At 41.4% G+C, this 22,423-nt stretch overlaps 1 protein-coding gene across 1 annotated transcript in view; it reads left to right on the forward strand.

Annotated features, from left to right (window-relative positions):
• DENND5B (DENN domain containing 5B) overlaps positions 1-22,423 on the forward strand; it is a 177,826-nt gene that overhangs the window by 138,882 nt on the left and 16,521 nt on the right. Inside the window, exons 12-14 of the mRNA XM_081083696.1 lie at positions 12,390-12,471; positions 21,547-21,675; positions 22,269-22,390. Of these exons, the coding sequence (XP_080939822.1) occupies positions 12,390-12,471; positions 21,547-21,675; positions 22,269-22,390 (333 nt within the window). The remainder of the gene's footprint in view (positions 1-12,389; positions 12,472-21,546; positions 21,676-22,268; positions 22,391-22,423) is intronic.

The raw sequence follows: 22,423 nt of genomic DNA on the forward strand, positions 1-22,423 counted from the left end.
GTGTTCTCAAATAATGTCATTTTTTCAAAGTTGTTTCGTTACAATGTTGATGAAGAAAACATCAGTTCCTGGCCTTGGCCATTGTCTCTGTGGAGTAGTCTCCGCGACTTGTTTCCTCCCACATCCCAGAGGTGTGTGCGTGAGGTGAATTGTTGCATCTAAGTTGTCCCAGTGTGCGTCAGTGTGGGCGTGAGTGTGTCCTGAGACAGCGAGGCATCCTGTTCAAGGTGGGCTCCCACCGTACCCCTGTTCTGCCAGGCTAGGCTTCAGCCACCTGTGACCCTGAACTAGAATAAGCAGATTGGAAAACCATCTTACTTGTTTTCTTAATGGTAACATGGGTTTTGTCAGACATCATTTTGCTTCAAGTCACAGTTTCTAAGAATTTACCAATGTTAAGTGAAGATTTGCTGAATACCTTACTCTCACCAGTATTAGGGTGATTTTTTTCTGAAAGAAAAGTTTTATAACCACCATTCGTTTTTCAGGGGAAACAATGTGCACATATATCTCCAAAATCTTCAGGAGTGATATTTCTTCGTCAGTTTATAACAGGACATCATTGTTAGAAGCATCATACTTCTTTAGCTAATTAAAGTTATGTAGGATTCCTAGATAACTGGGTTATTTTTCACAACAAGGCACTTGCTTTTCTTTATGTAAAATAGCCATCTGTTTCACAAAATGTAGAACAGTGGAAAGCCTAGTAGAGAGAGAATGTTTTATACTGAATTTGGAAAACTTTTCTAAAATTACAGATTTTTTTAGACATTCAGAAGTATAAAAAAATTTTTTTAATTCATGAGCCAACCTCCAGCTTAAGAAATAAAGCCTTGTGTACAATGCTAAAAAAAAAAAAAAAAAGAAAGAAAGAAAAGAAAAAGAAAAAAGAAATAAAGCCTTGCAAATATGATTGAAGCGCTCTATTATTTTTATTCCCCTCGCTGCTGCTAGAGCACAGTACTACCCTAAATGTGGTGCTTATTATTGGAAACGTAGTTTTTAAATGTAGCCAATGAAACAGATAGATACATGATTTTTTAAAATTTTAGTAATATGTTTTTATTGATTTCAGAGAGAGGAAGGGAGAGGGAGAAAGAAGTACAAATCAATGATGAGAGAGAATCATCGGCTGCCTCCTGCACACCCCTTACTGGGGATTGTGTCCGAAAACATGGACACGTGCCCTGATGGGGAATTGAAATATGACCTCTTGGTTCATGGGTCAACGCTCAGCCACTGAGCCACATTGGCCCGGGTAGGAATATGATTTTGATGCTGCATAACCCTGGAGCCTCTCTAAAAAGAATGTTATGATTCTAAAGACCCAAATGTAACTATATGTATAAAGACTGGGGTCCACTTTAAAAGCATTCTCTAGTGTCCATCTCCCTTTGCCCCTTTTTTCTGTTGAAAAAGTAAAAATGCATTGGCATATACTCTGTAACACTTACCTCTGTTCATAGAAAATGTAGCTTTTCAGCCCATAAGATCATAATTAAAGTAGCTTACCCTAATTAGAAAAAATAAATTCCTAGGGGGCAAAATATATATTTTTTAAATATATTTCTTTTTATTGATTTCAGAGAGGAAGGGAGAAGGAGAGATAGAAACATCAATGATGAGAGAGAATCATTGATCGGCTGCCTCCTGACGCCCCCTACTGGGGATCGAGTCCGCAACCCAGGCATGTGCCCTTGGCCAGAATCGAACCTGGGACCCCTCAGTCCGTAGGCTGATGTTCTATCCACTGAGCCAAGCCGTCTAGGGCCAAAATAGCCATTTTTAGGATGAAATGCTGGAAAGCCAAGCTCAGTTAAGGCTGGGAGGTAGAAGCCTTTGCCTCTTGTGCCAAGTGAGACTGTCCAGCTGTTAGACAACAGCTGCTGGGCAACACTGGCAGCTTCGTGGTGTTGGCAGGTCAAATGTTGGGCGGTTGAGCTGAAGACCAGAGACCCAGCTGTTTCCAGTGGCCTTCAGTCAGTCAGTCGTGGGACCAGCAAAACTCTGAAGTCAAGACTAAGAAATGCCAAGTGTCAGAGCCCTGTGCAGTCACTGTGCTGCACTGTCAGGTGCTGAAAGGCTAATGAAGCACAGATGAACATCAGCTAAAAATTTTACAGACCCTTAAGAGGATAAATATAAGCCATGCAGCTTTTGAAGTCAAATTATTGTCTGTTTGGAGGAATGGATTTTATAAATATTGTTCTAACACTTTTGATGATTCAGCCCATGAAGTTAAGATTTAAAAATATGACAGTGTGAAATAGATATAAACACATCAGTTTAAAAATGAAATATTACATTATTGAGAAACAGTGTGTCCTGATTGTACAGAAATGAGCAGTTCATTGACTTGTCTGCTTTTAAATCTGAGTGTTTTATTTGGTTTGGTTTTTTTTCAAAAAATACTTTTTGTTTGCCAACTATTAAGCTTCGTAATTAATGCATTTTCAGATTAAGGAAAGATCCTCCAACTCCTTATAGAGTCACAATGGGTTTAAACACTGCTCTTATTTTTTTTTATTCTCTACAGGTTTCTTTTTAAAATCTTATTTATTGGTTGATTTGAGAGAGGAAAGGGAGAGAGAGAGAAAGAGAAAGACATTGATTTGTTGTTCTACTTATTTATGCATTCATTGGTTGATTCTTGTATGTGCTCTGATCAGGGATCGAACCCAAAACCTTAGCGTATTGGGACAATGCTCTAACCAACTGAGCTACCTGGCCAGGGCTGAACACTGCTCTTATTAACATTCAGCCAGGATGAGCCTAGATCAGTGGTCGGCAAACTGCGGCTTGCGAGCCACATGCGGCTCTTTGGCCCCTTGAGTGTGGCTCTTCCTAAGCCTTAGGAGTACCCTAATTAAGTTAATAACAATGTACCTACCTATATAGTTTACGTTTAAAAAATTTGGCTCTCAAAAGAAACTTCAGTCGTTGTACTGTTGATATTTGGCTCTGTTGACTAATGAGTTTGCCAACCACTGGCCTAGATGATAGATCATTACTCCTTCAAAAGCAGCACTATACAGGAGTCAGAGACATTTTAAGAGCTGCAGAAGAATGGAAAAGGTTTGTCTTAGCAAGAGGACCATAGCAGGGTTGACTTTCTTAATATTTTTTAGTAGACTTTATATTTTCGAGCAGCTTTTGGTTCACAGCAACATTGAGCAGATAGTACAGAGATTTCCCATCTACCCTCTGTCCTCCCTACACCCTCCCCCCGACACACACACACAGTAATAGCCTCTCCCATTATCAGCATCTCCCACCAAACTGGTACATTTCTTACAATTGGTGAACCTACACATCATCACCCAAAGTCCGTAGCTTACATTAGATTTCACTCTTGGCATTGAACTATGAGTTTAAACAAATATATAATGACATGTAGCCGCCCTTATACTGTCACTCAGAGTAGTTTCACTCAGCCCCTGGCAACGGACCTTTTTACTGTTTCCATAGCTTTATCTTGTCCAGAATGTCATTAGTATATAGTCATTAGTATATATAATGTCATTAGTATATAGTCATTTAGTATATATAATGTCATTAGTATATAGTCATTTAGTATATATAATGTCATTAGTATATAGTCATTAGTATATATAATGTCATTAGTATATAGTCATTAGTATATATAATGTCATTAGTATATAGTCATTTAGTATATATAATGTCATTAGTATATAGTCATTTAGTATATATAATGTCATTAGTATATAGTCATTTAGTATATATAATGTCATTAGTATATAGTCATTTAGTATATATAATGTCATTAGTATATAGTCATTAGTATATATAATGTCATTAGTATATAGTCATTTAGTATATATAATGTCATTAGTATATAGTCATTAGTATATATAATGTCACTAGTATATAGTATAATGTCACCAGTATGTAGCCTTTTCACATTGACTTCGTGCACTCAGTAACGTCCGTTTGAGTTTCCTCCATGTCTTTCATACAGTCTTGATTTTGACCTAGTCAGGTTTCGTCTGTGTCCCTGTACAGAGTAGTTTGAAGTCATTTTACGGATAAAGGATCTCAGAATGCAGCTGGTCCTAAGAAAGGGGACTATTCTTGACACATCGCCCAAAAGTTTCTACTTTTAAAAATGTTGGCCAGCTTAGACACAGGCTTGCATCCTCAAATAAGGTTGCACTAAACTGTAAATAATTTTTATTTTATATTTATTTTATTTTTTGTTCATCTTCACAGGGTATTTTTTCCATTGATTTTTAGAGAGTGGAAAGGAGGGAGGGATGGAGGGGAGAGAACCATCAGTGTGAGAAAGACACATTGATTGGTTGCCTCCTGCACGTGCCCCAACTGAGTCCGGGATTGAGCCTCCAGCCCCGGTACATGCCCTTGACTGGGAATCAAACGCATGACCCTGTGGTTGCACAGGCTGATCGATGTTTTAACCACTGAGCACACCGGCCAGGGTTTTTATTTATTTATTTATTTATTTATTTATTTATTTATTTATCTTTATTGTTGAAAGTATTACTGGTATCTTCCTTTCCCTCCCACATTGACCCACTCTACCCCACTCCTGCCCCCTCCCCAGGTCTTCCCAGTATTATTATCTGTCCATGGGCTATGCATATATGCATATAAGTTCATTGAGTAATCTCTTCCTGACCCCCATTCCTCTGAAATACGTCAGTCTGTTGCATGCCCGGACAGGGTTTTAAACGGATTTTTCAGTCAATTGACAAGGGGTAGGGTAGGATGCAGAAAGGGGTGGAGATACTCCTTTTAAGTGGTTATTCTAGATCTAGCCCATCTTCATTAAAGTTTTCTGTTAATTACTTGCCTCCCGGTAAACTGTAGATGGTTCTGTAAAAATAATGCATAGTCTCTGCAAAGGTGCTGCCTGTGCAGTAGCACTGATTCAGGCAGATACACAAAGGGAGTTCCTGTGGCTAAGTATCAACCCGCGAGGGTTTTCCTGAAGGAGAGGGTAGCCTACTGCATTTAAGTATATTGAAGTAAGAAATAGTATAGAGGTATACATACATTTAAGTAGTTTATACATTTCTCTTCGGGAGTAGACTCCATGGAAACCTTAGATTTTAGGTCTCTAGATTTAAAGTATGGCTTCACTTCTTAACTAGTTAACTGCCACACGTCCAAAACAGAAACCATCCCCACACGCCACAATATTTTGAATTTAATTTAAAAAATCAATTTGCAATGAATATTATAAAAAATAAATATATTGCAATTCAGGTGTTCTTAAATATTTTCAGTTGAAAATTCTCATGAAAAAAATGATTTTAAAGTTGGTCAGGGCTGCCACTTAGTAAAAACTTTATTTTAAATTCTTCCAAAGAACATTTTTAATTATTTTTACATAGCACATACACAGTTGAAAAAAAGTATTATTTACACTTAGTGATTATTTTAAAAATTAAAATTGCCTCAGTGTATGATAAAGTTCGAAACACGGTACAACTGGTAACAGAACATTACATTGTTTACAAAAGTGTTTGGTTTCTTTTCGCTGTTTTGTACCAATACTAGTAGAAGAGCATACCAAAAACACCTTTTCCACATAAGTTTTTGTTTTTGTTTTCCCAATCGGTGGATATTCCCCCAAAAATGTCGTTCATATAATCTGGATGGCAAGTCAGTGGCATAGCGTTTTCTTTTCTCAGGTCGTGCTAATTTACGTTTTTGAATTAATTGCCTGATTACCTGTAACTGGGAGTCACCAAGTGTAATACTGCTTTCTCTTTTTTTTGCCGCTATAGACGTGCGTGGCGTGTGGGGAAGGTCCGCCGCTTGCGTCTATAGACGCTTATGGCATACAAAGCGTTAACTCCTATCTGCCTTCTACTCACAGGCTTCTAAGCTGTTTACTCCAAAGTCACGAATAAGCTATTGTATTGGTTTCCTGGGGCTACTGTCATAAAGTACCACAAGCTAGTCGGCTCACACAACAGAAATTTATTGTGTCACAATTCTAAGGCTAGAAATCCAAACTCCAGGTGTCGGCGGGAGGGCGGTCCTTCTGAGGGTTCTGAAGGAGACTGTCCCACACCTCGCTCCTAGCTTCTGATGGTCTAAACCAGTGGTCGGCAAACCGCGGCTCTCGAGCCACATGCGGCTCTTTGGCCCCTTGAGTAAGGCTCTTCCACAAAGTACCACATGCGGGCTCGCACGTACAGTGCGATTGAAACTTCGTGGCCCATGCGCAGAAGTCAGTTTTCGGAAAGGAGATAGACGAAACTGCCGGGGTCTAACCCCAGCGGGTCCAGGGGTCCCCAAAGGTGTGGACGGAGTTGGCGAAGAAGGAATGACACGGAGACAGCGTTCAGTTGATCATCATAGCCGGGTTCTCTTGTCAGGGTCTCCAGCCAGGTTCTGTAGCCGGGTTCTGTCCAGGTTCTCCAGCCAGGTTCAGTCACCAGGTTCTAGTCAGGTTCTCTTGCCAATTTCTGTAGTCAGGTTCAGTCCAGGATCTTTTGCCATGTTCTCTCGCTAGGTTCTGTCTCTAGGTTCTGAGGCCAGTTTCTGTCCAGGATCTTTTGCCATGTTCTCTCCAGCGAAGTTCTTCTGTCTCTAGAGAACGTTCTGTGTAGGTTCTGTGCCAATTTCTGTCTGTAGGTTCTGTCTTCCAAGTTCTGTCTCTCGCTGTCTTGTTACATCTGTATTTATACCAGTTGATTCAATCCTATCAATCTGTATTATAAAGGTTAGGGCATTTCTTATCTCCATTCCAGGGAGTAAAGATTATGTAGCTTAAGCATGATTGTTCGTAGTTAAAGTGATTAATTACCCACCTGGCATTTAGTTAAGAGATTTTATTCCCTCCCTAACTTCAGGGGAAAATCCCTACCTGGGGAAACAACCTTTCTCAGAGAGGAGACCTTGGTTAAAACACATAGTGCCAAGAAGGTGAGCAAACATATTAAGAACAGTATGCCATATATGCCAGGTCCTTTGAAACAGCAAGGATGGACCGGCTCCCGGCAAATTCCCCCTTTTTTATTTTTTAAAAGGAGGCATTAAAAAGAAAAAAAAAACCAAATGCTCTCTTGTATCCATTTTAAGAGTAGGATTGGCGCTTTCCGCTATTACCTGAGGCCTGATCTATCACCCCAGGGAGAGCTTGCCAATCCTGCACTTTCCCGGGGTGGAAAGGCTGCAGTGGGTTTAAGGATAAGGCTCCTTGGGCCTACCTCCTCCCATGCCTTTACATTTACCTTTCCTTCCTCAGAAAAGCATGGACATACTTCTTGTATAAAACGTTCTGTCTGACTAGTAGTAACCTTAATTCCTCTGCTAGCAAGCATATGTGTTAAAAGATCAATACAGAGTCTTATTTCTTTAGACTCAGTATGGCACATCTTCTCAATCTAAAGATCAATACAGAGTCTTCTTTCTTTGGACTCAGTATGGCACATCTTCTCAATCTAAGAATCAATACAAAGTCTTCTTTCTTTGGACTCAGTATGGCACATCTTCTCAATCTAAGTTCTGTACTATCCACCTTCTTACCCTACTTATCCTCTATAGGGGGGTCTGAAGTACCCTGGTGGAGTCCTATCCGTCCCAAATGTGGGGGTTCTCAATGGGGGGGCTTACCTAGGGGAATCCTGTTCCAGGGGTTCCCAAAGGTGTGGACGGAGTCGGCGAAGACTATCCACCCTCTTCCTACGGTGGAGTCCTATCCGTCCCGAGTGCGGGGCGCTTACCTAGGGGTCCCTGTTCGGGCGCCAGATGCCGGGGTCTGACCCCAGCAGGTCCAGGGGTTCCCCAAAGGTGTGGACGGAGTCGGCGAAGAGGGAAAGACTCGGAGACAGCGTTCAGTTGATCAGCAGCCTAGCCAGTATCTCTAGCCAGGATCTCCAGCCAAGTTCTGGTCTGGATCTCCAGCGAAGTTCTGGTTTGGATCTCCAGTCAGGTTCTGTGTCCATGTTCTCTCGCTAGGTTCTCCAGCCAGGTTCGGTTCTCCAGCCGGGTTCAGTCACCAGGTTCTAGTCAGGTTCTCTTGCCAATTTCTATAGTCAGGTTCAGTCCAGGATCTTTTGCCATGTTCTCTCCCGCGAAGTTCTTCTGTCCCTAGAGAACGTTCTGTGTAGTTTCTGTGCCTAGGTTCTGTCTCCCTCTCTGTCTCTTGCTGTCTTGTTACATCTGTATTTATACCAGTTGATTCAATCCTATCAATCTCTATTACAAAGGTTAGGGCGTTTCTTATCTCCATTCCAGGGAGTAAAGATTATGTAGCTTAAGCATGATTGTTCGTAGTTAAAGTGATTAATTACCCACCTGGCACTTAGTTAAGAGGTTTTATTCCCTCCCTAACTTCAGGGGAAAATCCCTACCTGGGGAAACAACCTTTCTCAGAGAGGTGACCTTGGTTAAAACACATAGTGCCAAGAAGGTGAGCAAACATATTAAGAACAGTATGCCATATATGCCAGGTCCCTTGAAACAGCAAGCATGGACTGGCTCCCGGCACGAAACAAGTTATACAAGACGAGTGTGGATGGGAGAGTTGGAAGGGGTCGACCTCAGCGAATGTACCTCAATCAGATTGAGGACGTTTTTAGCAAAGGCCAGCTTAGGAGTATTCTAATTAAGTTAATAACAATGTACCTACCTATATAGTTTAAGTTTAAAAAATTTGGCTCTCAAAAGAAATTTCAATCATTGTACTGTTGATATTTGGCTCTGTTGACTAATGAGTTTGCCAACCACTGGTCTAAACTTTAGACGAACTGCATGGTAGTAGACGGTATTCTCCCTGTGTCTTCACACCTCTTCTCCACACATGACTCTGTCTGCATCTGAATTTCCCCTCTTTATAAGGACACTAGTCACATTGGATTAGGGCCCATCCTGATGACCTCATCTTAACTGGGTCCTCTACAAAGACCCTGTTGCCAAGTAATGTCAGATTTGTAGGTATTGGCAGTTAGATTTCAGTATTTTCTCAGGAGACATCATTCAAACCATAACAACTACCATTGCCTACTGCAGTGTCATCATCCAGCTACCCCATTAGCAGATTATTCACAGATCTCTTTCTCCAGCCCTAGTTCCTAGACATCTGGAGGATGTTACTGTTGACATTTTATTACAGATGCCCCCCATTTTCCTCCCTTTGCCCCCCTCCATCCAGACCCTGCCCTTCCTTCCCTCTGGCCCTCACCACATTGTTTTCTGTGTCCATGGCTTAGGCATATATGCTCTTTGGCTTTTCTCTTCACCTTTTTTCATCTGGCCCACCCCACCCACCTTCCCTCTGACATCTCTCAGTCTGTACCACCTAGACATCCATTTTTTATGGCCCCTTGGAACCTCAGACCCAAGGTGTCCTAAACCAAACTCATTATTTCAGCACCTCTCCCTCCAGTCCCTACCAGGCTCTCTCTCTCTCTCCAATTTACTTAATGGCATCAGCTTACAGTCAAGGTTAGAAGCTGGAAAGTCTACAACAGGGGTCCTCAAACTACGGCCTGCGGGCCACATGCAAATACAAATATTCTATTTGTTCCCGTTTTGTTTTTTTACTTCAAAATAAGATATGTGCAGTGTGCATAGGAATTTGTTCATAGTTTTTTTTTTTAAACTATAGTCCAGCCCTGCAACGGTCTGAGGGACAGTGAGCTGGCCCCCTGTTTAAAAAGTTTGAGGACCCCTGGTCTACAATGTAACAGAAGCCCACTGGACATGCCCTAGAACACTCTGCCCCTTTTAATGAATGTGTATGATTGGGTAGGTTTCTTAATTGAGCCTCAGTTTCTTCATCTGCAAAATTACAATTAAAAAATTCAAAGGAAAGCTATAATTAGGATAATATGTATTTTATATCCATATCTAATATTGTTTTTGACTCTTGAGTCTTCCTTGCCCTTTACATCTGATCATTATTAAGTCCTGTGTTTTACGACTGCACCTTTCTCCTCTTTATTCTCCCTGGTTGCTACACATTGGCCTTTGGCATAACTCCTACCTCATCTCTCTCATTTCTTTTACACAATCACTCTAGCTAATAACAAAAAGGTACTCAGGAGCATAGCATGTCTTTTCAAAACCCCTCCTCCCTTCCTAGGATTTCTGTAAATTTCTAACTTGTTTTTTAAGGTTCTGCCATCTGGCCCTAAATAATCTCCTCTTCCTCAGTGAGTATTTGTTGAGTATGTATGTTGTGTGGGACCTCTGCTAGGCCCTCTGGCTATTCTAAGAACAGGATCTGACCAAGCCTTAAGAAGCATATAGTTTCATGGGAGTAACAGAAATGTTAAATTATGGTTTGTTTATGGTAGATGGTCAGTTTCACAGGTCCTGTTGAAGAGAGGGAATGATATCTAATAGTGTACCTAGGGGAGAGAGAATATTCAGGAAGGCTTTCACACAGAGGCAGAATTAAGCTGAAGTTTATTTATGGAGGACTTAGTTTGTGACAGGCACTGTTCTAAGTGCTGTACATCTATTTGAATAAGGTAGATACTGTTGCTGTTGCTAATTTGCAGATGAGGAAACAGACCATAGAGAGTTTAAACACTTACCCAAAGTCAGTGAGCTGTTACATTTTCTGTAGGGTTTGAAAAAGCCTTGTTCTTAACCATTAATCTGTACTGTTCTCAAGTAACAAATAGGCTGTAAACAAGCAGCAAGATACAGAGATACAGAGTGATAGAGGATAAGCCAAAGACTTGAGCAGACTGCATGGAAATGTGATGAGCACATCGCATGTTTAGGGAACATTGGTCAGAGAGGGGTGCCTGGAATATAGGGTCCGAGAGTGGGATTCCCAGAACACGCCAGGCCTGTGGCTGCTCTTACTGTGGATGCTGTTTGAAATGTGAGGCTCCTCTTTAAGTCTGCCGTGTGTCCTCTGCTGCACAGGCATGATTCCTCCCTCCAGCCACCTTGCTCAGTATGGATAGAATGTCGGCCTGGGGGCTGAAGGGTCCTGGGTTTAATTCTGGTCAAGAGCACATGCTCAGGTTGTGGGCTCGATCCCCAGTAGGGGGCATGCAGGAGGCAGCCAATCAATGAGTCTCTCTCATCATTGATGTTTCTATCTCTCCCTCTCTCTTCCCCTCTGAAATCAATACAAATATATAAATAAAATAAAATAAAAAATTTTAAAAAGGAATAAGAAAAACTCCAAAAATGTTTCCAATATATTTATTGGAAAAACTACATGTGTAAGTGGACCTATGCAGTTCAAACCCATGTTTGTTCATGGTATTTGCTAACTGTGGTGTTGCAATTTTGTTTTCACTTGCAGATGGGAAATAGAAATAAAGGAAGAGTACAAAACTCAACAGCATCTCACTTACAGTGAGATTGAGCCCTCCCGCTATAATACATTAGCAAATAATTGATTGCTTTAGACATTGCTGTATAATAGAATAATTTTCCCTTCTTTTATAAATGTAAGCTGTTCAGGTTTCAGAAGAGACTCATGAACATTTTACTTTTATGTTCATTTAGATTTTGCATAGTATGCATACTGTAGTTTGGATTCTGAACTCGAAAGTAGAAATTTACCAGCCTAGAGAGCCCAAACTCTCAGATTTTCCTTTTAAACACTCTTTCAGAGTACAGTAAGTCCTCACTTAATGTCATTGGTAGATTCTGCATCTTGAAGTGAAATGACACATAATGAACCCCGTTTTACCACAGGCTAATTGATATAAACAAGAGCTAGGTTCCTGTGGCATCTCATCAACGTTATAAAGCAGTGATGGCGAACCTTTTGAGCTCAGCGTGTCAGCATTTTGAAAAACCCTAACTTAACTCTGGTGCCATGTCACATATAGAAATATTTTGATATTTGCAACCATAGTAAAACAAAGACTTATATTTTTGATATTTATTTTATATATTTAAATGCCATTTAACAAAGAAAAATCAACCAAAAAAATGAGTTTCCATGTCACCTCTGACACGCGTGTCATAGGTTCGCCATCACTGTTATAAAGCAACAATGCAATCTGAAATCCTGGTATATAGGGAGATTGTGTGATTGCAATGCATGAGCCCAGAGATAATCCACATGCTCAGTGGCTTAATTTATAGATATTGCTTTCATGTAATTATCCAGTTCAATTAGAATGAATAACTTTAGAAAATGACTGGCCATTATGGCCAGAATTTGCACACATTATTACATTATTTGCTAAGTGGGCTTTTACAATTCATTTTAAATTTACAAACGCAGCCCCAGATGAACTGGAAAGAATACAGCCAGTTTACTGTATTAATAAAGGGACAACAATTTGATCTTTTGTCTTCAAAATTTGTTCTTCAAAAGTAATTTTAAAGTATTTATTTATAGAATGTGAGTCATATAGATTTTTTTTCTTACTGTTACTTTTCTAATCCTTCGCTGATATTTTTCTACATAGTTGCCCTGGGACCAGAAAGAAGAAAATCTGACTCAGGAGTTATGTTGCCAACTCTCAGGGTCTCCCTTATCCAAGACATGAGGTATGTGTTGTATGTGCTAGCAAGGGGTGGTAGCTTTGAAATATTATGGCTTTCACTTAAATTGCTCAAATGATTTTGGCTGTGTTTATTTTTGGCTTATGTATTCTCAAAAAACACATTTTTATAACCTTGTTTATTTTACTTTCACACTATTGTATTTTCCTGACATTAAATTTGAAGGGGAAACACAACTGAAAAGAGTTTTAAAGTAGCCGTAAATTATTTTACAATTTCTTTTGTTCAGCTTTTTTAAACCTCCTTAAATACTTGCTACCCACAAATAAAGCTCAAAAAAAAAAATCTGCAAATAAGGACAAGTTACTTGGCAGAAAAAATGTTGCCAAGCAGATTTAATTTGAAGCAAATGCAAATCTGAGAGTTACCACTTGCAGTTACTGGCCTTAGAAATCATTAGAAGGCATCAGTGTATCTAAGAAGATGTATTGAATGAGGGAGGCAGAGGTTTTTTTTCTTTTAAACATTTTAGGTACAATACTTAGTCAACTCTTAAAAATATGTGGGCTTAAAGTGAATATTATAACATTTATAACACTTGTAACTTTATTGCTTTAGTAATATTAATAGGATGTTTATTTGGTTTGTCAGATACTTGTGACTGAAAAGCATAACTGTTATGAGTGGCAGCATAGTAGAGTGGTAACACATCCTGGCTTCACCACTTACTAGCTGTGTGACCCCAAGCCATTTTTGTAACTTCTCTGTGCCTCAGTTTCCCATCCCTCAAATAGAGATTCAAAAAGTTATCTATCTTATAGCATTGTAAGTGAATTAGTCTATAGCAGTGATGGCAAACCTTTTGAGCTCGGCGTGTCAGCATTTTGAAAAACCCTGACTTAACTCTGGTGCTATGTCACATATAGAAATTTTTTGATATTTGCAACCATAGTAGAACAAAGATTTATATTTTGGGTATTTATTTTATATATTTAAATGCCATTTAACAAAGAAAAATCAACCAAAAAAATGAGTTCGTTTGTCACCTCTGACACGCGTGTCATAGGTTCGCCATCACTGGTCTATAGTCTGTTACTGTAAAAAGTTTCAAGAAGTACTGGGCTCATAGTAAGAGTTCAGTAAATGTTGGTTTTTGTAATCTGAGTGAGTTCATATACTTATAACAACTGTTAAATTCCTTGGTAGATGACATGTAGTTGTCCTTGTGTGGCTTATGATTCCTTTTGATGGCCAGCATAAGAGGAGTAGTTATAACTACTGCTCACTTATTCCATTGACTGTAAGATCAATGAACAGTGACCTCTCTAGTCTAAGCCCCTAAAATTTCTCACCTGGATTACATCATGGTGCCCATATTTCTGTGCTTGCCCTACTCTATCCTCCCCCTGGATATATGGTGATCTTACAATAACGTCTAGATCACTTGCCCTGGCTAGTGATGGAATGACTGGTCGCTATGATGCACACTGACCACCATGGGGCAGATGCTCAATGCAGGAGTTGTCCCCGGTCAGGGCCAGCAAGTGGGTGGTGCTAGGCCACCAGCCAAGACGGGTGCCAGCAGGGGGTCCTCCCCACCCCCAATTGCCCCACCAGTCACCCCACAGATTGGCCTTGATCGCTGGCCAGGCCTAGGGAACCTACCCTATATATTGGGAACAGTCTCTTAGATTTAAAAATTAAAACCCAGCAAGGCTACTCTAACACTGAAAAAACAGGATGATGCAGCAATGACATGCATGGACTCTGGCTTGCACATTTTGTGGTCAGCCCTGATTCTGACACTTACAACTGTGTGACAAAGCCATTTACTTAACTTCTCTCTGCTTCAGTTTTTCCACCCATAAGATGGGGAAAATGGTACTACTGCCTCAGAAGGATCAGGTTATGTACTACTTTTTATAATCAGGGCAAAAAAAATGTAGCTGCCCATACAAGAGCAAGATGCCTTTCACCTGTATGAAAAGTATGGTCACTGGTACATGCAGCATCCCAGATTGTGAGAGGGATGTCTCTCGAGGGGCCCCGGATTGCGAGAGGGCGCAGGCTGGGTTGAGGCCCCCCCACCCACCACCCCCTCCAGTATAACCTTGGATAATCAATATTGGTTATTAATGTCCTGTGACTTCCCACTTAAGGGTACTTTGGCTTTTAATTTTCAGACTTTGTCTTATAAAAGTATCTGAGAGACTCTCCCCTAAGTATCCTAAAGTGATGTTTTGGCCAAATGATAGATGCTTTTAATAAAACCTTGATTGATTGATTACTTCCAAAAGGTGCTTAGTAAGGTGGAAAGGGCGTTGCCCAGAAAAGACAAGCTGACTTCCCTAACGTTTTATTACAGAAAATTTTAAATACAACAAAGTCAAAAGATTTTATAGTAAACACATCCATCTACCCATCACCTAGATTCTACCTTTTATGTTTTTCTATGGCTTTTTAAAAAAGTTTGAATACACACACACACACACACATCATAAAATTTACCAATTTAACCATCCTATATAATAAAGAGCTAATATGCAAATTGTCATCATGCCATAATGGCTCAGACACTCAACACTGAGGAGAGAGGAATGGGGACCAGTCAGGCTGCGGCTTGGGAGAGGGAAAAGCCGCCCACCCCACGGTCCCGGGTGCCAGCGCTGCGCCTATGCCTGTGGCCTGGGAGAGGGACAAGCCGCCTGCCCTGCGGTCCTGGGTGCCTGCAGCTGCGGCCAGGCAAAGTCACCGGCCCATGGTCCCCTACAGCTGCGGCCAGACCGGGTGAAGCCAGCCCAGGTCCTGGGTGCCTACAGCTGGCCAGAAGGAGGGAAGCCTGGAGCTCGAGTGCAGGGTGAGGCAGAGGCGATTAGAGGCGATCAGGCCAGCAGGGGAGCAGTTAGGGACGATTAGGCCAGTAAGGGAGCAGTTAGGGGCGATCAGGCAGGCAGGCGGAAGTGGTTAGGGGCAGTCAGGCAGAGGGGTTAGGGGCAATCAGGGAGGCAGGCAGGCAAGCAGTTCGGAGCCAGCGGTCCTGGGTTGCGAGAGGCAGTCGGACATCCCCTGAGGGGTCCCAGATTGGAGAGGTTGCAGGCCAGGCTGAGGGACCCCCTTCCTATGCACGAATTTCATGCACTGGGCCTCTAGTTTTTTTAAAAATATATTTTATTGATTTTTTTTTACAGAGATGAAGGGAGAGGGATAGAGAGCCAGAAACATTGATGAGAGAGAAACATCGATCAGCTGCCTCCTGCACATCCCCTACCGGGGATGTGCACGCAACCCAGGTACATGCCCTTGACCAGACTCGAACCTGGGACCCTTCAGTCCGCAGGCCGAGGCTCTATCCACTGAGCCAAACCGATCAGGGCGTGCCTCTAGTTTTTACTTGTCAGTCGGTAGCACTGAATACATTTGCATTGTTGTGCAACCATCGCCACTATCCATCTCCAGAACTTTTTTGTCAGCCCAGACTGAAACTCTGTACTCATGTAAACAGTATTCTCCCTCCCCACAAGCCACTACTCTATTTTATGTCTCTATGTATTTGACTCTTCTAGGTACCTCATGTAAGTAGGGTCATACCTTTTACATTTGTTTAATTTCACTTAGCATAATGTTATTGCGGTTCATCTATAGCATATATCAGAATTTTCTTCCTTTTTTAAGGCTGAATAATATTCCATTGTATGTGCATACCACATTTTGTTATCCATTTATTCATCAATAGACATTTGAGTTGTTTCCACCTTTTGGCTGTTGTGAATAATGCTGCTATGAACATATGTATTTGAGTCCCTGCTCTCAGTTCTTTTCTGTATATACCCAGAAATGGAATTGCTTGGTCATATATTAACTCTATGTTTAATTTTTTAAGGAACCATCATACTGTTTTCCACAGTGGCTGCACTATTTACATTCCCACATGCAATGCGCAAGTGTTAAGTTTCTCCACATCCTCACCAGCACTAGTTATTTTCTGTTTTGTTGGTTGGTTGGTTGGTTGGTTGGTTGGTTGGTTGGTTTGGACAATAGCTGTCCTAATGGGTATGACTTCCCGGTTTCTTATGCCATCCATAGCCATAGGTCTTCAAATGTTAAGCTAGAGTCTTCAGCTGTATAAGCTCAGATACCAACTCATTAGTAAACCAAAATGTAATTAGACTCTCAGATACTGACTCTTGCTAACCCAATAGCCTTACTTTAGACATCTAAGAGATATGGTGAAATCATGGGCTGGATCCACTCCTATCCAGTTGTCTATGAAGCCAATTTATTATTTCCTTAACCGATGACTTGATATTCTTTCACTGATATGGGTAGGCTCGGGGGGGAAGCTAGATTAAAGTCAGAAGGCATTGTGCTCTGGAACAGAGATGTGGAAGCCTGATCTTCCCTCTTCAAAATAGCAATCCTGGTGCTCATGGGACCGATGTCATCTCAGAAAAGCCCTGCAGAAGCACTGCCCGTGTGTCTCTCGTTTCTCTGCTCCATTCTGCCTTTTTATTTATTGTTGTTCTTATTCGTGATATGTTTACTTTAGAATTTAGCTCTCAGTGGACCAGCTTATTTCCCTATTTTCAAATTCTGGGTTAGTACTTCACATAAGTCCATAATTGCTACCTAAGTAGTTCCTGTAATAGATCCAAGAAGAACATCCAAGTAATATTCTAAATTCTGATTTCTTTAAATCTGGACAATTGAAGGAAAAGTGTATTATCTAAGCCGTGGGTAGTACATCTCTCTGAGCCCATGCTCTCTGTTGGGCACATGCCTCTGTCCTTACCTCATCTTCTCAAGTTTCTCTCTTGAGGCAAATACACTGGCAGTTTAGGGACTTTGGGTTCTCACAGATGTCGAGAGTCTTGGCGAGAGTCTTGGCACTAGACTGCTTAGCAGCTGTAAGGAGCCCCTTTGTCTTAGTATCTCAGACCACTTCCCAAGACTTTCAGAGTTGCCAAATATCACCAAATTGTCACTTGTAAAAAGACTTTTTGTTCAAATGAGAAAGGCTGGGGAGAGCAAATAACTGGACTGATTATCTACATAGAGAAGAGGAGGATTATCGTGGTGTTCCCATTATTACCAGTTTTTTCCCAAAGTAGCTCTGTGCATATCATCTAGCTGTTGGGCCTTATGTTCTTAATGACAAAATATAATTAATGATGCCGGGCATAGTAGGACATTGTATGATCTAGGAGATTGTGAATACTATAATCCAAATATAGATATTCTGAATAGGTAAACAAATGAACAGGATGTGAGTAAATCCTAGAAATATTCTATTTTACATATAAAGACGGGGATAAGTTACTTAAGGGTAAATTGGCAAGTGACTTTATCTTTTTATAAATAATGTGTATACGTGTGCTAATGAGCATCTGGTTTTATTCAGCACTAAAACTGAGTAGTCATGATTGATTTTGTTACCCCTGGGAAGGACTATTTTGAGGAATTTTTATGACTGTACAGGATATGAGCTTATTCTAAAATTGGCTGATTCTTTTATTTCTCTAATAAATATTACTGGGGTTCGCTATTCATGCAGTAAAATAAGCACCAGGAAATGTAGATGACATTTATTTAGGTGCTGTCAATCTTAGAAATCATTCAGTTTGGGGAAACAGAGTCTTGGCACCAGATTACTTAGCAGCTGTAAGGAGCCCAGGACGCACAATAAGAAGCTCATTCGAACTGGTATCTTCCAGAATCCAAGAGCAAGAATTGCAGCTGGAATGGAAGCAGTCTTGTCATAGGTCACTCTCTGTCTCACAGGACGCAAATCCTCTCTGCTTCTCCCGTTCTCTCCCTTCCCTTCCGGCTGTATGGTGCACATGCTCGCCCAAAGCCCTGGCTTTAACATCCTGTCTTATTTTTGGCATTCAGTGAGAACTCACTTGGTACTAATTCCCAGTTGCTGAGAGGAAATCTGATTGGCTCAGCTTAGGTCAGGCATGTGCCTCAGATCCAGTCAGTTGAGGCTGAGGGGTTAGGAGCGTGGTGCCGTGGGTCACGGTGGCCCCGGAGTTGTGTCTCCTGGGTCTGTGGAAGGGGAGCTTCTCCAGGAATGAGGCTGCCCGAAAGAAGTGATGGGAAGAAAACGGGTGGCACCTCTAGAATAACACTTGTGGTCTCTGTGACCTTGGGTGGGTCACTCAGTTTTCTCATCTTTACAGTGAAATAATGATGTTCTCCCTCTCACTGGTTATTGTGATGATCAGATAAGACAAAGTACATAAAAACTTCTCTAAGTTAGAAAGCTTTGTATCAAGGTTAAAAACTAAATCAAGTAGATAAGTTATTTAAACCACACCATGTATGCTTTTCTGTGAAGTAATGGCTCTGTTTTAGAAATAATACTTATATGATATTATTTATGCTGAATGCCATTATAACTATCTATAATAAATTATTCCAACTAAAAAGACATTAAAGTGGTATGACTACATGCCCCGGCCAGTGTGGCTTAGTTGGTTGGAGAGTCATTTCGTATCCTGAAAGGTTGTGGGTTCCATTCCCGGTCAGGGCACATACCCAGGTTGCAGGTTTGCATCCCCAGTTGGGGGTGAGTATGGGAGGCAACAGATCTCTTGCACTCGCTCTCGTTCTCGCTCTCGCTGTGTGTGTGTATGTGTGTGTGTGTGTGTGTGTGTGTGTCTTTTCCTCCCTTCCTCTCTATAAAATCAATTTTTTAAAAAATCACATACCACATATCCTCAGTGGAAAATTTAATAAAAATGGTATAGCTACACAGAAAAACATTGAATAGATTTGGATTAAAGTTTAATAACACAACACATATAAATGTCTAAGCATAAAATTAGATAGTGATATACAAAGCAACAGAGCTGTCTTGTGGTATTTTCTTTTAGCTCCTAATATGTGCTGGGCCTTATAGGGTACAAAGAAGGATGCAAGGCTACTCAGAGGTATTGGGCTCCTTGCTTGTCCTCAGGGAACTTGGCAAGATGAGAAAAACATAAGCCAAGAGAAAATGATCAAAGTAGTAGGCAGTGCACGATACATGTAGCTTAGACTACAGAATTTCATAAATTAGAGAGGTCGTTGGAGGCTGTCACGGTCAAGGGAAGCGCTCCAGAAGCTGCGATTCAGACATGAATAGAATCACAGAGGGAAGCAAGTAATGGAATGCGGCATCGCAGGAGCCACTGCTGTGACAAATCCCTCCCACCCAAAACACCAGCACAAATGCTTTTATGATGGGAATGCTGATTGCCACCTAAATAAAATGCGTTTCGTTTTATGTGCTCCAGTTCTCCCCATTTTCCTTAAGCACAGTTTGTTTTTCAAATTATAATTATTTTCCACTTTGTCATTCTTCACCTACCATGTCGGCAGGTACCTGTTTAAGGCCAGCGTAACACTAATTTCAGTAGAGTTTACTGTTTTAGAGTAGGGAGGGTATGTAGGGAAACATTAAGTACTTATCAACCTCCATATAGATTCATTTTCAGTGAATTCATTTTGAATTAACTTGGTATTCTTGGATCATGGGAGCTCAGAGCCCGCTCGGCACTCCCGGGGTTCCATGTAAATACTGTCGAAAGTTAAGTGGTAAACGCCTGAGCACCTCCCCAGGTCAGCCGTGCCATCCTTTGGGGAATGTCGGTAGGGTTGAGGGACAGCCAGTGCTGTTTCAGGAGCTCACCCCTGGGCTGTCAGGGCTCAGCACTGCCGCCGCCACCACCAATAAGAACCAGGCTCCAGGGGGGGCCTGCTTGTCCCCAGCTTTCTCCCTCATGACCAGACATAATGGTATTAGCCCTTTAAAAATAAGTGCGTCATAAATCTCATTCACACTGTCTGCATGCCACCTCGTTAGTGTGTCTGTGTGCTGTGATGTAATGCTTTACGTCTTGTTTATCAAGAGTGTTTGATTATAAATCAGCATTTAGGATCGAGGGCCTAAACGTTCAGATCCAAGGATTGAGAGAGAGGCAGGAAAAAAGAGAAATGTGTGTGCGTGGCAAAATAAGGCTTTAGTCCTTATTCTGAAAGCTTAGAATCATCAGACAAAAGGTTTCGTTGCAATATTTATTACAGCTAGGATGAGTCATTCTAGATTAAAAAAAAAAAATCAAAGGCGGATCAGAAGCACAAAGACCTCAGTGACTCACTGTGGTGGTTTTACAATCGCCCCTCCCATAGGCTTGTCCTTCCTGCCTGTCCTTCGTCCCCTTAGGAGGAAAATTATTTAGGAAGATAAACACAGCCCTGTGGGGTTAGCGTTGACTTCTACATGAATACCAATTTCCACATGTATGTTACATTCAACTGGCGTGTGACCACACAGTGTTTCTTTGTAGCCACACAGTTTTTCAAGTCTTGGCAAATTTTTTAAATGTTGAATTTATCAATGCAGTCCAGCGTGTCTGCTGATGCCATAGGAAGTAAGGTTTCATCTTTCCCATGTGTTGTCTAGGGCTGCTGCAAATAATTCAGTGGATTAAATTTGCGGCAGATACTTTGTTAAGCTATAGAATAATTATTTTGGATAAAAACCTGAATGTCAGCCTGTTTAGTTTATTTTCCTGAGAGTCAGGAATAACCAGGTGCCAGTTTATCTGTGAAGCTGAAAGAACATAATGAAACATTAAAGGATGAATGGGTTTCAAATGCTTTGTTTGTCTTTTTTTTTTTTTAATTTTTTTTTAAAATATATTTTATTGATTCTCTACAGAGAGGAAGGGAGAGAGATAGAGAGTTAGAAACATCGATGAGAAAGAATCATCGACCAGCTGCCTCCTGCACATCTCCCACTGGGGACATGCCCGCAACCCAGGCACATGCCCCCGACCGGAATCGAACCTGGGACCTCTCAGTCCACAGGCCGACGCTCCATCCACTGAGCCAAACTGGTTTCGGCACTTTGTTTGTCTTAAGATGTAGCCTGTATGCTTGTGTTTTAAGGGTAATCCTGATGTGGGGCTAGATTCATAACTAAGATAGAACCTTTGAAGGTTTAATCAATATAAACTGTGTCTTACCTGTTGCTTCATTTAAGTATACATGAACTTTCCTGTGCAGAGTGCTGCAACCCTGGGTTCTTCTCCAGTTCTTAGGATCTACATCTTTTCTGTTGCTGCTGTTCCCTAGGCACATTCAGAACATGAGTGAGATCAAGACTGACGTCGGACGAGCTCGGGCGTGGATAAGGCTGTCTCTAGAGAAGAAGCTCCTGTCCCAGCATCTCAAGCAGTTGCTGTCTAACCAGCCACTTACCAGGTGAGACAGATTGAGGTCTTTCGGTGTCTAGGACCTGTGTGCTTACAAAGCACAGTGCAAAAGTTGACAAACTGTAGTTTTGTTTTTCTTACGTAACGAGGAGTCCAGGGCGAGGCGGTCCCCCGTGCCATCCTGGACGCAGGCTCTTTGCCCCTCCTCCTGGACAGCCTACAGTATATGCTGATCACCTATGGTTACAGGACGGCTCCTCTTGTAAAATAATGAGTCAGAGGGTTTGACTGGTTTAAAAGAAGTGCTACCAACAAACTGCTTTCCTGAAACTCTCAGTCCCACTGTCTGTCGGAATAGCTAGCTATTCATTGCCCCCCACCCTCATTAGCACTGGTCAGCACGTTCTGATCTCTATTAGTTTCATAGACAAAATGGATTTGTGGTTTGTCCCTCCCGCCCCCGCATTGAATTACTGATTAGGTTAAAAATGTTAACTGTCTACATGTTCATTTTTGAGAATTGTCTGTTCTTTCCAGAGTAGAATTTCTACCCGGTTTGTCTAAGCAGAGGTGTTTACTCCTCGTGGAGGACATGATGAGAAATAGCCTACACTGTTGTGTGCTTGTCCTGCTCTTTCCTAGGAAGCTCTATAAGCGCTATGCCTTTCTGTGTTGCGAAGAAGAAAGAGAACAGTTTCTCTACCATCTCCTCTCCCTCAACGCTGTGGACTACTTCTGTTTCACCAGTGTCTTCACCACCATCAGTAAGTCTGGGGAGCCGCTGTTCAGTGAAGAGT

The sequence above is a fragment of the Myotis nattereri genome (assembly GCF_964212035.1).
Source record: "Myotis nattereri genome assembly, chromosome: 2".
Lineage (NCBI taxonomy): Eukaryota > Metazoa > Chordata > Mammalia > Chiroptera > Vespertilionidae > Myotis > Myotis nattereri.